We start from the raw sequence: 24,913 nt of genomic DNA on the forward strand, positions 1-24,913 counted from the left end.
AGTCATCCAGATCTGCAGAAAGACCCGCTGCCTGATGCTGATTTTGTCCTGTTCAAGGATGGGAGCAGCTTCATGGAAAATGGGGTATGCTCTCCTGGCTACACAGAGATGACTCAAGATGAAGTGGTCCAAGCAGGACTCCTCCCCACTGAATGGTCAGCTCAATGAAGAGAACTATGGGCACTCATACAGGCTCTCCAATGGGCAAAAAAAAAGAGGGTAAATGTTTATACAGATTCCTGTTTGCCACTTGGTATATCTATGGCACAGTCTATACAAGTGTGGTCTTCTCACAGCAGAGGGCAAACTTATTAAAAATAAACAGGATATAATATAGTTTGAGGCAATGTGGAAATCTGACAAAGCAATAATTCATTGCTGTGAACACCAAGAAGGAAAAGATGCAACAGCAAAAGGCAATGCTAAGGTAGACATATAAGCCAAAAGGACAAGTGAATAGAAACTTTAGATGATTATCCCCATCCCCTGTAAAGGTTATAAATATGTGTTAGTATGGGTTTGTACCTTTTTTTGGATGGCCTGAGGCTTTCCCTATAAAAACAAAGAGGGCTTCAGAGATATGCAAGATTTTATTTTAAAAATTCCAAGGTTTGGTCTGCCTCTCTCCATAGGCAGTGACAATGGGCCAGCATTTGTAACAGAGGTTGTATGAGATCTAGCTAAACTGTTATACTGCTTATTGACCTCAGAGTTCTTATAAGGGTTAAAAAAAAAAAAAAAGTACCATTAAGGTAAATATTGTCAGATGACACCTGGTTATGAGTTAATCAGCACCCCTTTGGCCTTCTTTAAAATAAGAGATACCCCAAGTCAAACTGGGTTCTCCCCATATGAGGTCTTGTTTGGAAGGCCACCCTGTATCTTGAGAGACTTTATAAAATTATCTCAACTGGGCTTATCCAGTATGGAATCACAGCTGTTAGAATTGGGCAAGTATTTCAAAATATTCAAGGGTGAATTTGAAATAAAGAGGACCTTCCTGTGCTAACTCTTGCCCATCTGATAAAACTGCAGGACCGAGTTTATGTTAAAAATTGGAAAAGGACCCCTTTACGACCTATATGGAAAGGGCCACATGAGGCACTTATGGTTACTCCCACAGCTGTCAAGGTAGCTGAAGCTCAGCTACCACCACTCTAGAGTAAAAGAGAATTCCACAGATTCTGACTCCAGGAGACAACACACTCAAAGCCCACCACACCGGAAGCTGGTGAGTCCAAGCACAGCTGACGAATAAGAACTACAATCAAGATATGGGCTTTTATATTGTGTCAAACTGTTATGCGCTATTATGCTTTTGAATTAAGAGTTTATAAGCCTACAGACGATAAAAATATGTGACCTTTATGTGCTCTGGGGATCCTAATCTCCAACTTCTCAGTCTAAAAATGCCTTTACAAATTGCTATGACCCCTTAGCTAAAAATATAAGTAAAATGATGAATCAAGGATTTGATTCTAACTAAAATCAGTGGGGAATGTGAGACCTGACTGAGAGCTAAAGTGATTCCATGTTGGCTGAATAATGGCCCAGAAACTGTTGTTTCACCCTCCCCTTATCTTCAACAGGGAAAACTGCTTAAACCCGAAATGCTTTTAAGATCTTAGAACATCCTGTAGGCATCTGTTAACCATCAATGTGTGGCTGCTGAATATGTGACAGCTGCCCAGCAGTGCGAATCAGCAGACCATTAACCTTTGCCACCTGACTGCAAGCTTTGAATGTTAACTCCCCCTGTATCCCCTTATAAGAAGACCTCAGCCCCTGAGCTGGCACCTCTCTGAGCTACTCGGCTCTGGGAGTGCCGTCTGGCCACACTAATAAAGGTCTGTTTCATTTCCAACTTGTCCAGTGTGCTCCTTCTCAGGTGATTCTCACGGCTGTTGGTAAGGCTCTTGGTCTTACATGTGAATATTAAATTTGTATTAGAGGCCACTGTGGAATTAAGTTTAGAAAGCACTCTATGGATATTAAATTAGTATTAGACATTACTATGTGGCTGCTGTATCCATATCAAGAGGATACTGGTTAAATATTAGTATTAGCGATCCACTGTTCAGATAGCATAGGCTCCTGTATTGGTTTGACATTAGCATCAGAGGCCAGTGTATGGATATTACTTTACTACTACAGGCCACGGTGTGGACATTATCTCAGGGGACTCACGTCTTGGGTGTCCTGTGGAAAGTGGTCATGTGAATGACACCTGCATGAAGCCCTTCCTCTGCTGAGTTCTCTGGAGGTCCCTTACCCTTCAACCCAGAACACAGGGTGCCTACAGGAAGCTTTGCACTCATGGTTGCATTCATAGGAAGCTACTGGCAGTCATCCTGAGGATGTGACTTACAGCTCTCGCCTCCATGGACTCAGGTCTCTGGCATCCTCCAAGTCTGCATCAGGTCAGTAAAGGTAGGAGTGCTTGCCTTTTGGTGGCTGCAGAGACTCAGCATTGAGCTCACATTTCAGTGGGACACAGGCATCCCCTATAATTTTGGAAATTCTAATTGAAACTCGCTGCCCATATTTTTATCTAAAAACTGTGATGAAACAAATATGTGGGAACATATTGACTTAAACGAATGCAGATACAAACTTTAAAACTTAAGACAAAGATTCACTCAAAATACATCCTAGAATAAAAGTTGAGACAAAACTAAAAATGTGGCTGGGTATGGTGGGGCATGCCTGTAATCCCAGCACTCAGGAAGCTGAGGCAGGAGGATCAATGTGAGTTTGAGCCCAACCTGAACTGTATAGCAAGACCCTGTCTCAAAAAAAAAAAAACCTATAAAAGTTCAAGAGAAAAATCTATTGATCGTGTGAACTTTATAAAACTAAACTTTCTACTCTGTATAGAACTCTGATTAGAAAACAGACAGGGCACATGCTAGAATCGTTTCTCTATAAACACATACCTCAGAACAAATTTGTATTCAAAATATCAATGACTAACAATCCAATGAAAGATGAATAAAGAATAATCACCTGACCAAAAAAAACAAAGATGGCCAATACAAAAGGATGTTCAACAACATACATGATTTAGAGTATTAAAAACTGGAACAATAATGAGATAGCATGTCATAATGATTAGAGCTGTTAAACTACAAAAATAAAAATCACAATACAAGATAGGACTAATGCTAGAGGATGAAGGAACTCTTACTCATTGCTGGTAGGGTACATCAGGAGTCTCTTGTGTAGTTACGTTCAAAGTGAAATGAGTCTAGCTGTATGATCTAAAAAGAGAAATGCTTTGAAAACTCACATCCAAATGAAAAACCAACCAAACCACCACACAATTAAATCAGCATGTATTCATGATCAGCAGCTCTATCTATCCTGGTCAAAACCTGAACTAATTTGAATGTTTTCCCACAGGTAAATGCAGAATTGAACTGTTACATCAATGCAATAAAGTATTTTCAGCAATAAGAATGAACTGCCAACCCATGTTATAATAACATAAATGAATCTTACCTGTCTTCCTAAGTGTGATAAGTCTGTATCAGCATGATACACACTTTAGGGCCCCTTGGACATGATGTGCTAGGCAGACAAAACTACAAAGATGAGAAACACGACAGTTGGTTGCATGGGTTGAGGTTGGAAATGTCTGTGTGACATTTTAGGCCTATGGAAATCACATTAAATCACTGAGAATTAGAAAATATCCAAGGATGGAAGGCAGGATGTAAGAAGGGACCTAACTACAGACTAAACTTCATGTCCTACAAACATGTACTAATAAAAATATGCTGCACGTGCATTTGAAATAATTATAAATTATATTTTAATACTCTGTTCCTACCTAAAAGTAATTTATGATACCGTGACTCAATTTAAAATGAATTTTAATTTGACATTAGGGTACAGTAATTGTGCTGAATATTATTTAAATTTAGACAAATGGAAAATTACATGTATTCAGCCATTAAAGTATCATACAGAATAGTTTCTCTACCCTGAAAAATACTGGGCATCAGGGTTATAAAAGTCTGTATGTTCCTGGTTTTCAGTATTTTTTTTTCCATTGATGTCAGAATTAGAAGTATTTTCTAGATTTGCTTCTTTGTGGGAAGAGAGAAATTTCCCAAGATCCACGTCCTCATAACATAAATAATGGAAAAACCCATGACTGTAGTTGTAGAACTGGATCATCACAACTTATCAGACCATGGAATTAGCATATTTGAAACAACTGAGCAGTAGGAAAGGGGGCAAATATGCAAATGACATTCTGAATTGATGTTTCAACATAATTATTCATAACATAGTCATTTCAGCATAGTTACTGATTCCCAAACACCAGGGAGCACCTGCTGCTCTGAGTCTATGAACATGTGACTATTACACAGGAGCGTGGACATAGAGGGACTGTTCTGTGACCACACAGAGACACCAGGTGGGTGAGAACAGGGCTCCCTCCTTCAGTCTTTAGAGGACATAATGACAAAGTATTCTTAAATTATGGGGGCTTCTGTATCATTTCATCAAACTCCAAAAACTGGATCTTCTGGCACACTCCGTTAGCATCATTTCCAAAAGTATCCTTAAAAATGGCACATTAGGGCTGGGGATTTAACTCAATGGCACTGCGGCTACCTCACAAGCACGAGGTCCTGAGTTCGGAAAAAGCACTAGAATGCCCAGTCCAAAACACCACACACATGAACACAAAATCTATGCACTGATCTGACAACACTGCAGACCGTTACTCAGACAAAATGTTTCCTATGATCTTTATCCTGCAGCTTTCTCAGTATGCTTTGATAACAGAGCCTCCCTTCGGAGGAGCACTTGTGCACAAGGATGGAGATGTGACTGGCAGTGTTACCTCTTTATTTTTGTTTGCCTTTCACTTGTATCTTTCAACTAACACCCAGCAAAAACGTCTTTTCCCTGCAGTAAGTCGCTTATTCGTTTTTTCTGATAATTAGGATAATGCCTAGGGAACTGTGGATGAACAAACCACTACTCTATTCTTATTCTATCTTTCCCGCACCACACCGCCTCAAAACTCCCCATAATCCATTTTGATTTTTTCTGTTCTCATTTTTGTTCTGAACATGAAAATCAACTTATCACATCTTCAGCTCCCTCTTTTCAAGGCCAGAAGCAGGGAGAACTCTACTTTCCATCAAATACTACCACCCACTCCCTTCCTCCCACCCGAGCTACCACACGGCTTTAGGGAATGTTCCTCAGGAACACACTTCAAGTCACTGGGCTGAGATTAATCCTTAGAAGCTGCAGCACATGATCACTTTTACAAATTCCAGGGGCTGTGAATGTGTATTTGATTATGCGTTAACTTCCTTAGATCGCTACACGGTGGTTGCTGCTACATATACCCTTTCTTCTTGCACAGAGTTCTCAGTTAATATTCAGTCACTTTAATTTGTATGTATTTCATGCCACAATTGCTCTATGCTTCTGTATCTGTGAGGCCAGGAATCCATGACCGTGTGTACATTTTCTGTTCTTAGATATGATCACATCAGTTTTCTTGATTCAAGGAGATGGCTTGTGCTCTTTTAAGAAAATGGGATGCTACTAAAATAATGATGGCTTGTGTGTTTTCAATCAGATACAGTGGTACCTTGGTTTCTGAACTTAATTCTTTCTACAATTCTGGTCAAAAACCAACTTGGATGAGAACCGAATCAAACTTCCCAATAAGGTTAACCCTGAACCTAAACAGTGAATTTGATTCGGTTCTCATCCAATTCAGTTTACAACCAGAATTGTGGAATAAAATTTGTGAACCAAAGTATCACTGTACTTGCACCCCAAGTGTTGCCTGTGGTATTTGCCTACGCTTCAAAGCTGGGTTATGAATTGGGGCTTCATGCTGGGTGTGATAGCACATTTCTATAGTACTTGCACTCAGGAGGCTGAGGCAGGAAGATTGCCATAAGTTTGAGACCAGCCTGGGACACTGTGGATTAAAGAACAGCCTGAACTACATAGCAAGACCCTGTCTCAATAAATAAATAAACATAAATACATACATACATTTTAAAAAAGGAATTAGGGGTTCTTTCATGCTGTAGAAGTACCTGTCCTATGTTTTATTATATCCAGGTTTTACTTACACTTTTTATTCTTGGGCAGTCCTTAATTTACGTTTTTGAGACAAGGTCTCAGGTTGCCCAGGCAGGCAGTAAAGTCCTAGGCTTAAGATAGGGATTTGCCATGTAAAGGTACATGACACACTGACATTTACCCTTGTACTGAGCAAGATCCCCAGCCCTTTCTTACTTTCAGACTGGGAGTTGCTAGATTCTCCGGCTGGGCTTGAACTGCTTCAGCCTCCCACAGTGCTGGAATCACAGGTGTATACCACCAGGACCAGCTGCTAATGGCTGGTTCTGAGGACTTAACATTAGTCCTCAGTAGTGTAGAAAGGCTAGAAAAGGAGACACAAATTGTGCCATTTTACATTTTTCCTGTTAATGATGCTGACACACATTGTAAGTTTCACAGAATAACTGGACACAGCTTCCAAGTTCTTGAACATGTGATCTGGTGGAGATGGCAGCCCATGCCTCAGACAGAGCCCCGTAGCTTCCTCCCCAGAGGTGTCCGGAACTCAGCACAGCCATCACACTCAGTCAGGCCCCAACACTTCTACTCTCTTGGTGTCTGAGAAGCCACAACTGATTGGGCAGCTGAAGAGAAATCAGGCGGCAAAAAGCCCTCAGGCGCCCTCAGGAGCCCACAGGGCAACAGTTCACCAGAGTCTGTCAGGGTGAGGTGGATGCTGTGTGGCCTGGAGCTGGCCCTGCCTCAGGTGGTCCTGTCCAGAGGGTGGGCACAGATATAGGTCCGCTTCTCCAGGATGCGCTGTGACACTTTCTTAACCAGCTCATCCAGGTTTCCGGGATCATCTGAGAAGGCAGAGGAACAGGGCTCTTCCTGTGCCACTGTGAGGACACCAGTGGTGCTTTTTACACAGTCAGCCCCACCGCAAGGGCCCTGAGGAGTGATTCTGGGCGGCCAGTCATGACAGAGATGGGAAAGGTCCAAGGCTCCGTCCTAAGTAACATGACTCACCCTCCTCTCCTCCTTTCCTCTGAAGCCTGGGTCTCATGGATGGGGTTGGGGAAAGGCCCCACTCAGCAAACAGTCCATGGGAGGGAAGCCATGTGCTTACCCCCACAGTGGGTCACAGTCCCACCCACCATGCCAGTGCCTGAACCACCCCTGGGGCTACAGAAATCACAGACAAGGCCCACAGTAGCCCTCCGCACTCTGGCAGCAGGGCTTGCCCAGCAGGGGACACTGCACCCATAGGGCTCTAAGGGTCATATGATGTGCAGCTGTGGGGAGTCCAAGCCTTCTGGACAAACTAAGATGGGAAAAAAGGCCCCATATTCTCCAGAGGAAGCCTGTGCCCTCCGTAGGAAATCTGAGCTCATTCTGGCTAGCACAGGGTGCTAGAGAGGCAAGTACAGTGCTGTCCTCTCTTCAGTGACCTCCCCTGGGCAGGTATAAGGCCAAAGCCAGCCACTGGGCAGACACCTGCGGGGCCATCGAGGGCCACATGGAGGCCTCCTGGCCCAGACCACCACTCCAGCAGACGGCCTAGAAACAGCTCCCCCTGCACAGATTCAGCCCCCTTCCCTCCAGCCAGCCACTCTGCTTACACTTATCCAGCTGTGCCAGGATGAAGAGATTCTGGAAATAAGCTTCCATGCAGAATGTGCTGGCCAACAGAACCTGCCAGAACCGGGGTGGGAAAAGACGGCTGCTGAGTGCCTGGAGCTAACCTCTGACCTCCAAGGGCCCAGCTGTCACCACGCTGCAGTCAGGCCAGGCCCAGAAGTCACACAGCCTTGGTGCCAAGTGCAGCCTGGACCCACACTGTCCTGTTCCCAAGAGCAAGCTACTCGGGGCCTCTGAAGTCTGTTTACCCCACCATAATGTGGACATCACAGTAAGTGTCCACACGCAAGGGTGGGACAGGGTATGTGAAGAGCTGACCCCCGGGAGATGCTCCCAGGATGAGATCCTATCCAGGGGAACATGGTCCCTCCACAGCTACCACACAGGAAGCCATGCAGCCCCCTGAGCACCCTGAGACCCCTGTCTCAGTGACTACTAGGCACAGCAGCCCCCAACTCACCCAGCGCCCTCCTCCCCAGTCTCCCACTCCCAGCCACTGGCCTCATTAATGTACAATGGGGCACAGACTGGCTCTGTCCCCTCCCGGAGCAAGACTTGAGCAGGTCACTCAGCATCTCCAAGCCTGTTTCCAGGTGCTCACCTCGTGGTCATGGTCCCGGAGTCCAATGCGGATGGAGCGGCTGGCCCGAGACAGCACAGCCGTCATGCCATACAGGTTGATGAGGACATTAGCCACCCGCTTCATCACCAGCTGCTCCTCCACGATGGTCTGGGGACACAAAGAGACATGAACTCCTGCTCCTGCCCCAAGGCCCCTCCCAGGCCACAGCTCTGCAGTCTCAGCCTCCTTGTGTCCCGCTGGCTGTGGGAGGGAGCTCCTGGCTGCCCTGGGTTCCCCTTGTCTTTGGACTATCTGTCCTCAGGTAGGTGTCAAGGCAGAACGAGGGCCCAGCAATATGGCCAACACCAGAGACAGATGCTAGTGTGTTCAACGTCACAGGTCAGTCCCTGGCATTGGGCCCAGGTGACCAAGGTCTTGCTCTAAGCCCATCGCGTGGCTGCACATGTGAGGGTTGGCTATGCCTCGGCCTGGCAAACCTACTTACCTTCCCGAAGCGCAGCAGCAGTGTCTCCACAGTCCTGCCAAAGTAAAACACGTTCTCCTCCAGCTTGGTGACACTGTCCTGGTTGGCAGGAGACAGGACTAAGCTTGGCACCCCCCGCAAAACCTTTCTGTCCCACCCAAACACTGCAGCCTGGAGCTCAGGGCCCAGATGGCTTGGGATTATCAGGGTGCCCCTCAGGCTCCCCTGTTGGGGCCCAGACCCTTGATCAGATCCCAGGACAGGGAGTTCTTGTGGGAGGGGGTGACTTTGCTACGCCTACTCACACCAAGACTGGGGTGCACAACTCCAGGGTCGTCCGTCAGCCCCAGGTCCACAGTTCGGCCCACAGTGTCCCACAGCCTCCGGGCCATAGTCTCCATGGCTATAGCCACTCTGCTCTCTTTAAGCTCCCTGCAGAAATCCCCCCATCCTGTGAGTCAAGGGCTCCTGAGCTCTGTGCTCCACCCTCAGGTGGGCACACTGGGCTCTAGAGGACTCTCCCAACCTGTTAGAGAACAGCCAGCTCCCACTCAAGGAGCCAAAAAAATGCTACCAGCAGCTTGTGCTTGGGCTCTGGCAGGAAGCTGATGGCACTGCCCTGGTACGAAGGGTAAGAAAGGAGGATGAGCAGGGAAGCGGCTGGTCTCAGGGTGGCTTCGGGTGAGCACGCATGTGCAGACCACACAGTGTAAGAGGCAGGGGCTACCGGGGGAGGGGAAGATGGAGTCCAGTAGAGATGGGAGCCATGTGACCCTAAGGACAGGCCAGAGAGGGACAACCTCGAGTCTGACTTCCCACAACCCGCAGGCCCCACCCCATGCAGCCAGGCTTCCAGGGAGCCCAGCAAGACCACATCTGTCTGGCCCACCACTCTGTCCCATCCCAGGGCAGGCAGACCTTTCCTCTCAGCTCTCCTAGCATGAAGCCTGAAGAGTAGGAATGGCACCTACTTGATCCTCGGGGTCAGGATGCTCCCGGCATGCTGCAGGCCCGTGAGAGCGATGAACATCCGTAGGATTTCATTGGTTCCCTGTGGCCAGCAGTACAGAGGTCAAAGGCTACCCCTCTGTACAACCCCAGCAGTGCCAGATGACAGCAAAGGCCATGGCCTGCTCATGGACGGAGCCATACTTCAGAAGCACTCGAGTCAGGGCTGTGACCAGGGGAATACACACAGGTAGGGAGGTGACCTAGCCTCCCACCCGGACCTGCCACCACTCATGGCTAGCTTTGCATGGGGCACTCCTTTTTCTTAGCTCAACTCCTCCTCAAAACGGACAGGCTTCACAAAGACCCCAGCAGGACGCCAGGAGTGGGAGGCACACCAGAAATGGTCCTCTAGAGAGCAGCCTGACCCAGCTGCCTGGCATCTCCAGAAGGCAAGATCTCCCTGTGCAGAGCAGGGTATGATGGTTAAGGGGACCCAGCGAGAAGGCAGCCCACCTGGAGACAGCCCTGCACAGCACTCCCAGACCGAGGCAAGGAGGGAAGGTGGGGCATCAGCTCAGGGAACAGAGGCACATGGATGGCTGCAGGTCACTCACCTCCAAGAAGAGCAGCGCACGGGCATCACGAAGCATGCGCTCGTGGGGGTGGTCCTTTATGTAGCCCAAACCCCCCAAGATCTGCAGTGCCTCACTCACGCACTGCCAGGCACCCTCAGAGCTGAACACCTACCAAGAACAGGCAAAGTCAGTACGAGGGGTTCACCACACAGTCCCTTCCATGATCTGCTTGCATCCCCTCTAGCAGCAGCTCTGGTAGCACCAGGATTACCTTCACCATGGCTGTCTCAATGGAGCAGTCCGGACACTCCGGGTGGTCCAGCATCCCTGCAGTGAGGTAGGACATGCTCTCTATTGCGTATGCCTTCTGAGCCATCAGTGCAAACTTCTCCTGCAGCATTCAGGGAAAACAGAAGCAAGAAGCAATGTGCCTGTGCTAAGACCTAGGTCTGCCATCCAGGAGAGAAGCAACTGAGCCCAGGAAAATCAAACCCAGCCTTCATGAAAGGATTTCCTGTCCACTGGGGCCTCACTGAGTCTTCTTCCAAACCACTGCATGGAAGACCAGGACAGAGACAGTCACCATGCACGTTTCCCAACCACACAAGGAAAACCCAGCCTCAGTACCTGAATTAACCCAAATTCACTGAGCTTCCTAGTGAACTGCTTCCTCTCACAGGCATACTCAGCAGTCAGTTCTGAAGAAGAGCAGAGTTGTTACAAAGAACAGAAAACTTCCTGCCTATCCAAAAGTGATTTCCTAACTCCAACACTACCACCCTTCAAACACCCGACCACCACGTGCTGACACCGAATGCCTCAAAAGCTCGAGCCACCACTTTAGCACCCATGGATACAGCACGGCATGTGCTCACTGGAGACCTGCAGGCAGTGGCGGGAAGGACTGTACACCCAGATCTGAACCTCACCCAGTTCTTATCAGTATAGGCCCAAGCTAAGAGCTCCACTCCCTGACAATAATGCCCACCTCACCAGGGTCACTGCAAAGATACCATTAAACAGAGAGCACAAGGCACCTCATATGAAGCCAGGCAGAGGGTCGCAGCCAGGCACACAGACAATCCCATCACAAGTGCTCAGGGCTACAGCAGGAGGGGGCAGCCCTGCTGCAACTCAGGCTTGGGCCTTGGCATATGGCTGTGCATGGGGATGAGTTCTCAACACCACACGACACAGCAGTCGCCTCCCAGGCACCAACACCCCCATCCCCACTGGAACTCCGTCTCCAAATGCTTCTACACTTGTGACCCAGTCCCATGTCCCTAGGACGGGTCCAGCATCTGCCTGTTTCTGGTTGTGGGATCTCCTCAGGGGTTCTGCCTCCTGCTGGGGACAGGCTGGCCTGTGCACCCAGGAAGCTTGTACACTCAGTAGTGAGCAAACAGGCACCCTAAGCTGGGGCTTGAAGTGGCCACAGAATGAGACCCCGGCACCCAGCCTCCTCCTCCCTTCTTTGTGCCCACTGAAGGGAAAGACAGAGCCACCTGGCCGCAAGAGCATGCCGGAAGATGGGACAACACTGCAATGGGCCCGACTTACCTACCAATCAGTCTCCTGAGCATCCCGGCCACAACACTGCCTAGGCTGAACCGCCCACTGTTGAGGACGTCCACGGCTACCTGCAGGATGGCAGGAAAACCCAGGGATACTAATGGAGCCAGAGAGGATGCACCCTACCACATTTGTATTTTCCCAAAAAAAGTTTTCTGAATACTAAGGAAGAGGGCCCCTGGGATTTAACTCAGTGGTGCTGCTGCCTGCCTCAAAAGCACAAGGTACTGAGTTCGACCCCTGGTACAAGGAAGAAAGGAAGGAGGGAAGGAGGGAGGGAAGGAGGGAGGGAGGGAGGGAAGGAAGACAGACAGAAAGAAAGAAAACTAAAGAAGAGTTTAGAGAACCCCGACAGGAGAAAGCTTAACCCTCCACAAGCAGGTGGTACATCCTGCTGCGGCTCCAGCCACCACACAGGCCACTGACACCATCCCAAAGACACTAGCTATCCCCAGGGAAGGGAGCAGAAACGTGGACTGACCAATACACACTGCCAGCCGAGCAGACTGTGTAGAGGCTCCTGGCAGGGCCTTGGGCTCTGAAACCAGACTCAGGAAGAACCCCAGGCTCAGTGGGGATGAAACTCCCCAAGGCCCCACCACCAGCATCTGCCCAACACCTGAGTCAGGTGCAGCAACTGTTCTTTCCCTACCTTTCTTCTGACCTAATGCAGATGCCCAAGGATGTACACCCAACAAGGGTGTCAGGGGTCCTGGAGGCTGCCCTGTCCCACCACAGAGGGCACAGGTGCAAAACGCCAGTGACTTGCAGGTTGCCAGTGTGTTAACAGTCCCACAGCTCGGGGGCGGGGCGACTCCGCGTGAAGAGGAGAATCAGGCAGCCAAGACTCCCCAGAGAACACACAGAGCCAGACCTCAGGCAGGTATGAGGAGTTCCCCAGACAGGGCACTTCTGAATGCTGGGTCTGGCACCTTCAAGCCCCACAGGCAGGGCTGGGCCAGGACAGGAAGGCAGCCAGAAGACTTGACTTCAACTGCACTTCTGCTTTTCCCAGAAGGCCTAGCTGGATGTGATGTGGATTAATAAAGCATGCCACAGAACTGGAATCCATGCTTACTGTGCAATAACCAGAAGGGGGAATCTTTCAGGCAGACTGGGGGAAACCCAGCAAGTCCTCAGGGTTGGTTGCATCACGCCCGTGTGAGATGCAATCCCACACCAGAACCAGGACCCCAAGGGCACCCTCCCTGGAGTGCATACTCCCCATTCCTTAGCACACAGATGGTACTGGCTCTTCCATGTGCTGGGGAACTGGATACTGCCTGGATTCCCACTCCCTCTTTCAAAAGCTAGCTCAGACCCTTCAGAGTACTGTTAATCCCACTCAAAAGAAAAAAAAAAAGCAGGAAAAACAGATGACTCTGGGCCTCAGTCCTTGGCACAGCCCTATCTGAAGGACCCTAGACCTGTGCTCAGTCTTTCTCTGACCTCAGCAGCCCTCACCAGCCTTTTAAACATTGCAGTCATTAACACATTCATTAGACAGTGGTGGGCTCACCGACCTTCCACACGGGGGCATACTGTGCTTATACCCACCCACTCTTCCAGCCTCTCCACTTCCTGTTCCCCAGCTGCCTTCCCAGGCCCTATCCACACCTCTTTCTCAGGTGTTTGTGGTCTTTTGTTTTTTTTTAGCTTCTACATATGAGAAAAAAACTGATATTGTCTTTCGGTCTAGCTGATTCCACTTAACACAATGCCTGCTAGTTCCAATCACTTTCCTGCAAACGATAGCTCTCTTTTTTATGACAAAATACTCCTCCACTGGGTATACAGACACTACTGCTTTACTCATCTAATGGACACTGAAAAGGGTTCCATTTCTTGACTATTGCTAACAGTGCTGCAAGAAATACAGGTATGCAGGCAGCTTTTCAGTATGCTGGCTTCTTCTCTGTATAGATTTCGAGATTCAATCAAGTGTATTGTTCTTTTTAGTACTTAGCCTAACTGGCAGCAATCTCACTGGGAACAACAAAGAATTTTAGAAATTAATTTTCATTTGCATATTGAAACAATGGTCATTCTTTATCAATCACAATGACAACATTTTTAAAAATACAGTGTTGGGGCTTGAGGTGTAACTTCATAGCGGTAGAGCCCTTCCCTTGCATGCACAAGGCACTGGGTTCAATTCTGGCACCCTTTTTTGGCCGGGGGGTGGGGGGTTGGTACTAGGGATTAAATGCAGGTACTTTGCATTGAGTTATCTTAGCTTTTTATTTTTTTATTTTTTTTATTTTTTATTTTTTGGAATTAGGATCTCACTGTGTAGCCCAGGCTGTCCTCGAACTCCTGGCATTCCTTCTGCCTCAGCCTCCTGAGTGCTGGAATTATAGGCATGCACTACTGAGCCCAACTTCTTTTATTTTGAGACAGAGTCATGCTAAATTGCTCAGGCTTGCTGAAACTTGTGATCCTCTTGCCTCAGCCTTCTAGAGTGATAGGATTACAAGTCGGCCTTACCAAGCCTGGCTACCCTAGTACCATGAAAATGGGCTTTCTTCCACACTGCTGGAAAGAGCACAAATCTGTCCACATTTCCTGCAGACATTTGGCAACATGGCTCAAGGATATAAAACTGGTAATGCCTCTGACCCAGCCATTTCACAGATGGTGTCTAAACTCTGAAACGAATTAGACAAGTGGGGCTTGGCAACCACTTGGAAGACTGCACAGCATTCACTTGGGGTTGGGCAGGCAACTCACCTTAAAGCCACCTCCAATTTCTCCAAGGACATTTACAACAGGCACCCTGGTGTCTTCAAAATGGACTTCACAAACTGAAACAGAGAAAAGTTAGGACTATCTAATCATGCAAACCACTCTGCACTTGGAACAGGCACATCATTCATTCATTCACTCATTCACCCAACATCAGGGTGGACAGTAGAGAGGGGCACAAAGGTCTTTGGGGAGCTCATATTTGGGTCAAGGAGGCTTACTAAACTGCACAATGTCAACAGTGCAAGTACACAGAGGATAATGATGCAGCTGGAGGTAGAGGGCTGGGTAAGAGCTGCACAAGGGAACTAAGGGTCAACCCACGAAGGGAACATCTAGAAGTTTAAAGGACAAAAAGGGCGGAGCACTCAAGTTCATGCACAAGCACTTCTGAAGGCCACAGATGGACAGGATTCTTGGTCTCAGCTCCTAATTCTAATAAAACCTCGCCCCATGCTGTCTGCAGGGACAGTGACCATGATTCCCCCACCAGCACCCCATCGGGAGGGCAGCCCTGCCTCTCCTCAGCCCCGATCCAGGTTGGGTCAAGGAAGCAGATGACACATGGGAGCACAGGCCTTGGGGTATACATGCCCCAGTGATAATGCAAACCCACGGCAACCTGAGCCAATCCCCAGCCTGCCCAGCACTGAAGGCCTGTGAGAAAGTGCCTTTGCGCAGTTGGCTCTATTATCTGCCAAGCAGATAGTAACCCTATAGTTAGCAGTGCACCAAAGGCAAAGCCAATCGTGAGACACATTGGGGATGGCAGGGGGGTGTGCAGCAGCATCCATGGTATTCCTGAAACAAAGGGTGTTCTCATGTTCTGTTGCATAAACATGGCACCTGCTGGACATCTGCACCAGAGAAAAGAGGTTCAGGACAGGGAAGGTTGGGGCTCAACGGGAGCCAGACCAGGCATAGCAGGCTGGGGCTGCTAATCATTCAACAAGTACTGCAGCCACGCCAGAAAAGAATAAAGTCACTGTAGTCTCTGGCAGTAGAACCAGGGCCAAAGGCAGGGTGTAAGTGATGCCCTGCCTTACTTACCCTCTGGTCTCACCTTGTGCCCTCTGACCTTCTTGCTCGGGACCCTGCACGGATCCAGGCACCACCTGCCAGACGTCCAAGAGGACATCCCTGGACCCTGCACCATCTCCTGACAGCGTGCCAGGCCCCTCCTAAGCAGCGGGCCTCAGTGCCTCTCCTCCCTTAGCTACCACACTGAGGAGACCTCAAGGGGCAGCACTGGTCACAGTGGTCAGACTCAGAGCAGTGGCTGGTCCTGAGGTGCTGTCATAGGCACATCATGCACTGCACACGGCTCTCCTCTTCCTACAGCCGAGTAAATACAGTACAGAGGACCACACAAGCTTGTTCACAGCCACAGAAGGCAGAGCTCAGGACCTCTGTCCCTTCCGCCTCCAACCCAAGTGAAAGTGTGCTAAATCCCCACCCTGAAGGCAAAGTCCCTAAATATACAAGGCATGCAGAAGTGGGACTAAAGGTGCCCAGGGCATATGAAGTGCCCACCAAGATGGACACCGAGACTGGAAGTGAGAGACCCAAGGGGCACAGTGTTGAGAAGACCCCAGGGCAGTACTAAGACTGAGGATAATGAACAGGACACCTGCATGTGGAGCATCCTGTGAACCCAATGCTCCCAGCCTCAGTAGGAGGGGGAGGGGGACACAATGAACACAGAGATTCTAGGCAGCAAAGATGGGGGCCTTTCACAGGACAGTGATCCAGGACACCTGCTGTCCTGCCACTGTGAGGTCCAGTGCCAGGCCCTACCCCGAGGCAGACAGCTCTACTGGCCTCGGTCCCCTATGAGTCACCAAAGTTCAACACCCTGGGTGATGCACAGCCCATGGCTGCTCAATGCATGAGTTAATTTCCAGGAGTTCCCGGGCATAGCCAGGGATGTCCAGGTGGCACCGGTGACTGGGTTTGGCTACAATGCTGAATTGAAACCAGAAGATTTTAACCTCGTTTTACCTTGATATTGTGACAGAGTAAAAGATCACTCCCTCTCTCTGTTCCACATGCAAGTGAGTATATGCACACACACAAACATACACAACTTACTGTTGGAGCCGCGAAGGCCTAACTTATCTCCTGGTTTCCCATTAGTGACTCCACCAAAGTCTCTTTCTACTATGAACGCTGTGATTCTGTCCTTTTCAGAGCCATCGGAATCAACCACCTTGGTCTTTGCAAGCACGGTGAAAATCTCAGCTATTCCCCCATTGGTGATCCAGACCTGAGCAGAGAGCAGAAGGGCCCTGGAGACACTGCTCGACTCCATCAACGTCCTGCCAGCTTCAGTCCGAGGCCCATCACAGCCATACCTTGGAGCCATTGAGGACATAGTGCGTCTCATCTTCACTCAGTGTGGCTCTTGTCCGGATGGAGGCAGCATCGTTCCTGCTGCAGCGAGAGAGATGCAGTAGAGGGAGAACAGTGTTAGGAATAAAGGACAGACCTGGAACCTGGAAAGAGAGGCGATTAGATACAGGTGCTGGCAAGCTTTTAAATACAGTCAGACAGAGAGAGTCACACAGCTTTCCCAGGTTGAGGATATCTGTCCTCCTTGACTCTGTGGCCACATTCCAGCGTAATTCATGACACAAGCAGGGGCAGGCTGGATCTGGCCATCTCTGCTTCAACACAGAGGCGGTAAAGACAGAGATGGTAACAAATTAGGTCTAGACTACTGCAGCAGAATCTGGGCTCCTTGAGGGAGCTGCTGTGAGGAGACAGTTGGATGTCCAGGAGGCGACCACTACAGGTCCCCACCTGAGTAGGCAGTGACAGACTTGCCATCCACAGCCAAGTCCTCCCCCAACCCTGCTCCATCCAGCTTTGTGACCCTGGGCTGATCACACCACCCCACTCCTAACCTTCATTCCTAACTTAGAAATAAGCCCCAGCTCCCAGCCCCCATGCTCTGCGAGGTGAACCAAAGCCTGATCACATCCCTGAATTCCATAGGGGTGGAAAGCCACAGACACTGGCTGACAGACACCCTTAGGTCATTTGCACATTTGTAAGTCTCCCTGGGCAGACAGCTACAACCACAGAGCTGGCAAGAAGGGTCTTTACACTGACAGGAAAATTTCAAGCAGGGGAGAGATACAAGCCAACCATTCTACTCAGGCAAGCCCTCTGTCCTGGAGACATGCTGCAGATGACATTCCGAGGGAGACAGACCTGGCGGGCTCCAAGAAGCAGAAGGCTGCGACATGCTCCCCAGAAGCCAGCCTGGGCAGGTATTTGGCCTTCTGCGCCTCTGTGCCAAACAAGACGATCCCCTAAATGAAACATACAAAGACTAACATCTCATATAAGGTGGGAGGTACAGAGCAGAGATGTGCTCATGAGACATCCCCCTTCAGGGCTAGCATTTACTTCATTTAAGAGGAGACAACGGGAGCCTGGGGCTGCCGGATTCAGGGAGCCAAAGCACTGCAGGGGCTGGGCCACACACCACCAGGCACAGCCTGTACAGCCAACAGAGCTCAGGACTTAAGTTTATCACATTCATCAACCAGCTTCCAGCCAGGTCATGAGGTCCTGGACAGGACTGTACTTTCTCTCAGCCCCCACCCTGCGATCTACAAGCTGGGGATGCCCCTCCCAGGCAGGTGATCTGAGGGGTGAGTGTGCAGATACGGGAATACTAGAACCGCACCCCACAAGAGCAGGTGCTGGTCCCTGTCAGAGTGGCCCCCACCTTGTTGCCAAATGTCTGTGGTAACAGCTGGTGTCACTTGGGGGGAGGGGAGGGCTATACACAGGGCTCTTCTGGCTCTGAAATCTACACTGAGTAAAGGTAGCCCTGATGAGAGGCCACCAAGCACTGCATACTCTGTCCCAGTGTGATGAGCCTGGGGAGCGGGAGGCTGTGTTCACAGAGCAGGGGCACAGCTCTGATGGCTGGCGTGAAGAGCTGCCTCGCACCTGGGCTTTGAAAGATGAGTCAAACATGCTGCGGACAGGAAAGGGATTCAGTGCCAAGGGAAAGCATGAGCCAAAGGCCACTGCACATGAGGGTCTAGTGGAGGGCAGGGCTGCAAAAGCAGGTGGGCTTGCTCTCCTCCGAGACCCTGAGCCATTCCCATGGTACAAATAAGGACCCCCGCCTCCCACCCTCTCCAGACAGCTGTCAACAGAAACCCCAGACAATTGACCTTGAGGCCAAGGGCCTGATGCGCCGCCAGGGTCACAGCAATGGATCCATCCAGGCTGACAATCTCCCCCAGCCGAGTGCTCATGGTGTTGGAGAGGCCCAGGCCACCTAGGAGAGACAGGGCAGCACCAGGTACATCAGCCCAACTCCTCCCAGAAAGCAAATGCCCTGCTTTCATACTAATAATGCAGTACCAGATCACCATTTTTAAAAAACCACAAAAGCAAAGTAAACAAAAATTGCCCATTATCCTATCACTCACAAAAAGCATTATGTACATCCTCTCAGACTTTGTATGAACATATACAAACATACAGACACCTCTACACACAACAAACCACTTCATAAAGTAAGGGTGCCCTCTGCCAGATGCAGACTTCTCTTGCACTCCACTACCTAGTGCCTAGCAGACTTGGGGCAACCAAATATACCTAGATAGTACCAAATGATCCCTGAGGAACAAACGTGCTGTGGTTTGCACGTCTGTAATCCCTACACTTGAGGCTGAGGAAGGACTGTGTTTGAGGGCAGGCTGGGCTACACAGCAAGTTTGATATAGGCCTGAAGTACACAACAAGACTGTCTCAAAAACAAAAAACCCACAAACCAAACAAAGACTCTCCTTCAGTAAGGATCACCTCTCTAAAAGGCCCTGCCGGCAGAGGGCAACATCCCCACGCACAAAGACTGCAGCAGCATCCATGCAGGTAAGGGTCCAGCTGCTCCTGTCATACCCTGAGTTTTCTCTGCAAAAACTTAGATGCTTTCCCCTCATGCACGTGGGGAGGATCCTGGGGGAAACAAGCCCACAGGGACACAGACAAGGAAGAACCAAGAGCATGAAGGAGACGTGGCCCCAGGGACAGGTGTACCCAGGCATCAGGACTCCAGCACCATGGCTTCCACCAGGCTTCAGGATTCTCCGGCCTGAAAAGCCTCCCCAAAATGTGCAGGCCTAACTCTGAGGCGACTCCTGTTGCCTTGTTGCTACTTTTAAGCTGCTGACAGCAGAGCAGAGCCTTCCCAACTGCACACCTCCCTTCTCCTCTCACCCTCAGCATTCAGCATAGCCACCAGTGACAGCGACAGTGCCCCTGCAGGTCAGGAGTCCCCACTCTGGCGCCAGCTGTTTCATGTGGACACACAGGGTGTCCACGGCCACAGACATGAACACTGCGCTGCCCCACAGGGCCAGCAGCCTGATGCGGCAGGTAAGGTCCTCTGCAGAGACAGGACAAACTCTCACACACACTTGGGAATACAGGAGGATGTAACAGGACAGCAAGGAAGACATGGTAAGGAACACAAAGACACTCCACCTGATCCATGCACCACAGTAGGAAGCAAGCACCTGCTCATTGGTCTTTAGTTTTTTCCCTGACCGAGTTCTGGGTTGTGTGTCAGAAGGGACTTACTCTACAGACTTGCCCGAGCTCTAGCTCTAGCCCCAGGCCCTCAAACACACAGAAAGGAAGTCCTACTTTAGCCAGACCAGGTAGGGTGACAGAAGTGCAAGGAAAGCTCAGCTTGCTGACCAAGACCCACATCAGGGTGCAGCTGGGAATCACCCCAAACAGTCTGTCTTCTGAGGAGGACCAACAGCAGCCAGAAATGTTCACACCTCCAGACCCTCAGCTGGCCATGGCAGAGGCAGCCCCCAAGAGGGCTGGCAGGGTGGTAAAGGCTACAGAGCCACACTTCTCTGCAGGCTGCAGGCGTTGTGCATCTGGAAGTTGCCCTTCCTGAGCAGCAGCCTCTTAGGGATAAGAGCAGGGCCTTCTGGAGAGGAGACCAGTGAGGCCCATTTCCATGGCTTACCATATTTTTCTGGGACCTGCATCCCAAAAAGCCCCAGGCTCTTCAGCTTCGCCAAAGTGTCATCTGGGATTTTCCCCTCCCGGTCAATTTTTCCAGAGTCCACTGACAAGAAAAAAGTATCTTAAGCAGGCAAAACAGAAGCCATGCTAAAACAAATACTACAGAAATACGATCATTTTTGTATAGCATTCTGGTGCCAGGCATTTCTCAAAACTGGAAATTATCTGTATGTGTTTGACTTCATGTAATTAGCCCAGCAAGAACTGTATTTTTTTCAGTCTCAGTGAGGTTCTATTTGCTCATTTAGGTGCTTTCAATGTGTAAAATGCAAACAAACAACACATTGATGAGATGTAGATTACTACAGCCATACTCACTTGATTTGGGGGGGAGGGTACCAGGGATAGAACTCAGGTCCTTGCACTTGAGAGGCAGGTGGTAGAACCACTGAGCCAAATCCCCAGCTACTCACTGATTTCTCAAAATATTACCAATATGTTCTACAAAATGAGAGACGAAATACACAACTCCCAGGAGAATGCCAAGCTACGCAGGCAGCTACAGTGTGCACAAAGACCAAATGCCAATTACTAGGTGGACAAACATTAGGTATAGCCATACAAGAATAATACTGCTCAGCACTAAAAAGAAAGGGAAAACTGATGTAGGCCATGTGAAAGAAACCCAAAATTGTTCCCCAAAAAGCCAAACAAGAACACATAATGTATGAATCTATTTAAGTAAATTCCAGAAAACAACAGAATCTAAGAAAAAGCAAATCAGTGGTTACCTGAGGACAAAGAGGGAGGAAGAAACTTTTAGGGGTAATGTATATGTTTATCACCTTGGGTGTATTAATGGTTCCTGAGGGTACAACTTAAACATGTACAATTTATTGTCAATCACTTATAAATCAATAAAGCTTAGGGGACCTGACAATCAAATAGTACAGGAACAAGGGGCTAAGGAAATAAAGACATGTTAAAAATACAAAGATATGGCCAGGGATTTAGCTCAGTGGTTCGGCTGCTGACTCACAAGCACAAGGTGCCAAGTTTGATCCCTGGTTAAAACACACACACACACACACACACACACACACACACGCACACACACACAAAGATATGTTAGTGCATGCCTATAATGCTAGCACTCCAGAAGGAAAACAAGAGATCACAAGTTCAAGCTCCGCCCAGGCAAACTTAGCAACTTGGAGAGATTCTATCTCAAAATAAAATAATTAAAAAGGGCTGGGGATGTAGCTTAGTGCAAAAACTCTGGGTTCAGTCCCCAGTAGCAAAAAACAAGCAAACAGAAAAAAATACATACACGTACATGTGCATATACATTTACTTATATATATTTTAACAAAACAGGTTTACATCATTTTGTTTAAAGTAATACACAACATTTTATTTCTCAGTTTTAATTCTTAACAGGAAAAAAACTAGCAGATAACACCCACCAACAAATGATACATGGAAACCTCAGTGTTGAGGAAGGGCTGCTGCTAATCTTACCTGAGGGCCTTCCTGCAAGGGACCTCAGCCCCTATTAAGGTATGGCCCACTGCCCTGAGGCTCGTGGCTGGTTCATAAAATGCTCAGGACATGTGGTGGCTCACGCCTGCAATCTCAGCACTTGGCAGGCTGAGGCAGGAGGATTGCCTGGGCTACATAGTGAGTTTACAGCCAGCCTGAACTATATAGCAAGACCCTGTCTCAAACACACATACACACACATCACACTCACCAACACTGAGCCATGGGCTCGGACTGTGCACACCTTGGCTTCCACCATATATTACTGTGGTTACTCACTTTTGTTGTATTTTATATAAGTGCTAGTCTGCAGCAGTTTGGAAATGTCTCAAGTGGTCCTTCACCACAGATGATTGAACTAGATAACTTTTCATTAAGGGCAACTGTGAGGATCCCTGAGGCAAGATAGTATGAATGTCAACTATTTTGGCCTCATTAGTAACACTAAAGAAGGCTTCCTCTGTGCCCTGCTTCTTATACAAATGCCAACACAACCACTCTTACCATGGAAATGGGCAATGATACAGGAAACTATACGTACCCTCTTCAGCGAAGAATCTTTCCACAGGTCCCACAAACTGATTGATTTCATTAAGCTCATCTTGGCTCACCTCTGGAAATGGGAAAACTCCCTTCTAAAAATAATAAACATTTGCTAAAAACTAAATTTTAAACAACTTACAATATGGTAATATTAGTCCAAAGGAAGGAAAAAGATGTGCTGGATTCCATACCTGGCCAGAAGGGCACAACAAAAAGCAGAAAGATGCACAAAACAAACTTTACAAGGGGCTTCAGATACAAAAATTGGTTGTAAGATGCCCCTTCCTATGTCCATCTTCCTCTCAGCACAGACGGGTCGATCCCAATTTTCATCAGCTTTCTTATCAGTAGCAAGTGATGAGGACTTTCCCACAGACAAGGAGCCTGGGACTCACATTTAGGTGCCCTGCATTTAGTCTTGTGTCCTGCCTTACTAACTGTGGGGCCATCGACAAAGCCCATCACCTCTCTGAGTCTCTATTTTCTCACTTATAATATATACACTTGACTCAAGGTCATCATGAGAATCATGGAAGAGGGTGGTCCAGAGTAGTCACTGTGAAGGTACCTAAGTAGTTGGATTCTGAATAGAACCTGAACATAGAAAATAAAGGAGTCACTGTAGAATTAGATGTGAACTATGAGAATAAAAGGAATCAAAGGTCCCTCCAGAAGACTAAGCTGAATCAGTGGAAATCCAGTCACCATTATCTATTACAAAGGCTGGGGGACAAGCAGGACTGGGTAGGGATCAGGAAAACTTTCCAGATATGATATTTAGAGATGCCTATCAGACATCTAAGCAGAGCTCCTGACGAGAAAGGGAGAAATAAAAAGAATCTAGAGTTGAGGGAAGAAATCTCCACTGGAGAAAAAAATCTGAGTCATCAGGATATAGATGTTATTTAAAGCCAGGACACTGAACTAGGTCATCAAGGGGACAGTGTCAATGAAAAGCGAAGTCTACAGACTAGCCTTGGAAAACTTCCATTCCAATGGGGCTAGTGAGAAACACTGGTGAACTTCGATAGGTCAAGGAGCCCAGAAGGAACCAAGAAAGGAGACTGAGGATAGTGATTTTTCAGGAGTTAGGTGACTAAAGTGTATCCAAGAAGGGAGACTGTTGGTCTGCATCAGATGCCACTGATGGGTCAAGTAGGAGGAGGACCCTTACATTGGACCACATGGAGGTCACTACTGACTCATTACTGGCAGGGACAAAGCCTGAATGGCACAGGTTTAAGATTCAACAGAAGGAACAACTGATATAAATGAGAAAGGAAGAGAATTACCCTTGAGTAGGTGAGAAGGCTGAAGTCTAATGATCAGGTAAGCCTTCAGCAGGAGTAGACAGTTCATCTATTGTAATAGAAGAATGGAGACGACACAGGCACACAGCAAAGGACAAGTAACTGAGGAGGGGTGGGGAGTGAAAGTGGCAGTTCTCATCTGACTGTACGGATGTCCTCAGAGAATGAAACAAGGCCAACAGTGGCCAGTGAGGGACAGGAAGGTGAGGCCAGGGGCTCAGAGACTGGAAGGGGTACAAGAGATTTGAATTCTTTCTTCAACATACTGCTTGGAGGCCTGAGGCCTCTGAACAAGGCACCTACAAGCTGAGGTTTCCTGCACCTCAAAGTCTTACTTCTACATTTTCTAACATGACAAATCACTCTCAGTCTTAGTCTCAGCTTTGGCATCAGTAATTCTGCTTAAGGGTCTGACCTGACAACGAGAGAACTGTTTTAAAGTAAAGGCAGGAAGTGACTGCTTCCACCATCAGGATCAGACCCTATTCTGGCCAGGCTCGAAGGATGGTACCTCTAAGGGGTGAGCCAAGCCCCGTGCTTACTCCTATTTTACAATAAATCACTGAGGCAGAGAAGTGAAAGAACTAAAACAAGGTTACATAACTAGTAAATGTTGAAGCCAGCACAGTCTGGCTGCACAATGCAGAACTTCCACGCACTGTGTATCTCACCCTGGTAACATTACTAGCTCCATTTTAAGGCTGGAAGAAACGAAGTTCAAAGACACAAAGCTAAGGTAAAATCCAAGTCCCCGGACTTTTAAAAGGTGAGTTCCAGGCCAGGCGTGGTGGCAGGCCTGTAATCCCAGCACTTGGAAGGCTGAGGCAGGAGGATCACTATGAGTTCGAGAACAGCCTGGACTACATAGTGTGTTCCAGGTCAATCTCAACTACATAGTGAAACCCTGTCTCAAAAAACCGGGAAA

The 24,913-nt window shown here is 48.5% G+C and overlaps 1 protein-coding gene across 9 annotated transcripts in view; it reads right to left on the reverse strand.

The window, feature by feature from the left end:
- The window catches only part of LOC104871869 (complex I assembly factor ACAD9, mitochondrial), a 37,706-nt gene that overhangs the window by 11,903 nt on the left and 890 nt on the right, over positions 1-24,913 (reverse strand). The window contains exons 2-21 of one of the 9 annotated variants that reach the window (XR_782980.2): positions 22,677-22,770; positions 20,595-20,696; positions 18,778-18,884; positions 17,798-17,898; positions 16,936-17,014; positions 16,673-16,847; positions 14,567-14,640; positions 11,829-11,904; positions 10,892-10,962; positions 10,536-10,655; positions 10,304-10,432; positions 9,710-9,789; positions 9,044-9,170; positions 8,760-8,837; positions 8,294-8,422; positions 7,674-7,746; positions 6,286-6,914; positions 3,502-3,584; positions 3,188-3,260; positions 2,369-2,504 (exon numbers count right to left, since the gene is read on the reverse strand). Coding sequence is in view for 5 of the 9 variants with exons in the window: in XM_010637978.3 (XP_010636280.1) it covers positions 6,814-6,914; positions 7,674-7,746; positions 8,294-8,422; positions 8,760-8,837; positions 9,044-9,170; positions 9,710-9,789; positions 10,304-10,432; positions 10,536-10,655; positions 10,892-10,962; positions 11,829-11,904; positions 14,567-14,640; positions 16,673-16,847; positions 16,936-17,014; positions 17,798-17,898; positions 18,778-18,884; positions 20,595-20,696; positions 22,677-22,770 (1,716 nt within the window). In the remaining 4 variants the exon portion in view is untranslated. The other 8 variants (XR_782981.2, XR_782982.2, XR_782983.2 and 5 more) reach the window with 8 other exon arrangements.

This window comes from Fukomys damarensis, unplaced genomic scaffold (assembly GCF_012274545.1).
Source record: "Fukomys damarensis isolate Sample0158 unplaced genomic scaffold, DMR_v1.0_HiC HiC_scaffold_37, whole genome shotgun sequence".
Lineage (NCBI taxonomy): Eukaryota > Metazoa > Chordata > Mammalia > Rodentia > Bathyergidae > Fukomys > Fukomys damarensis.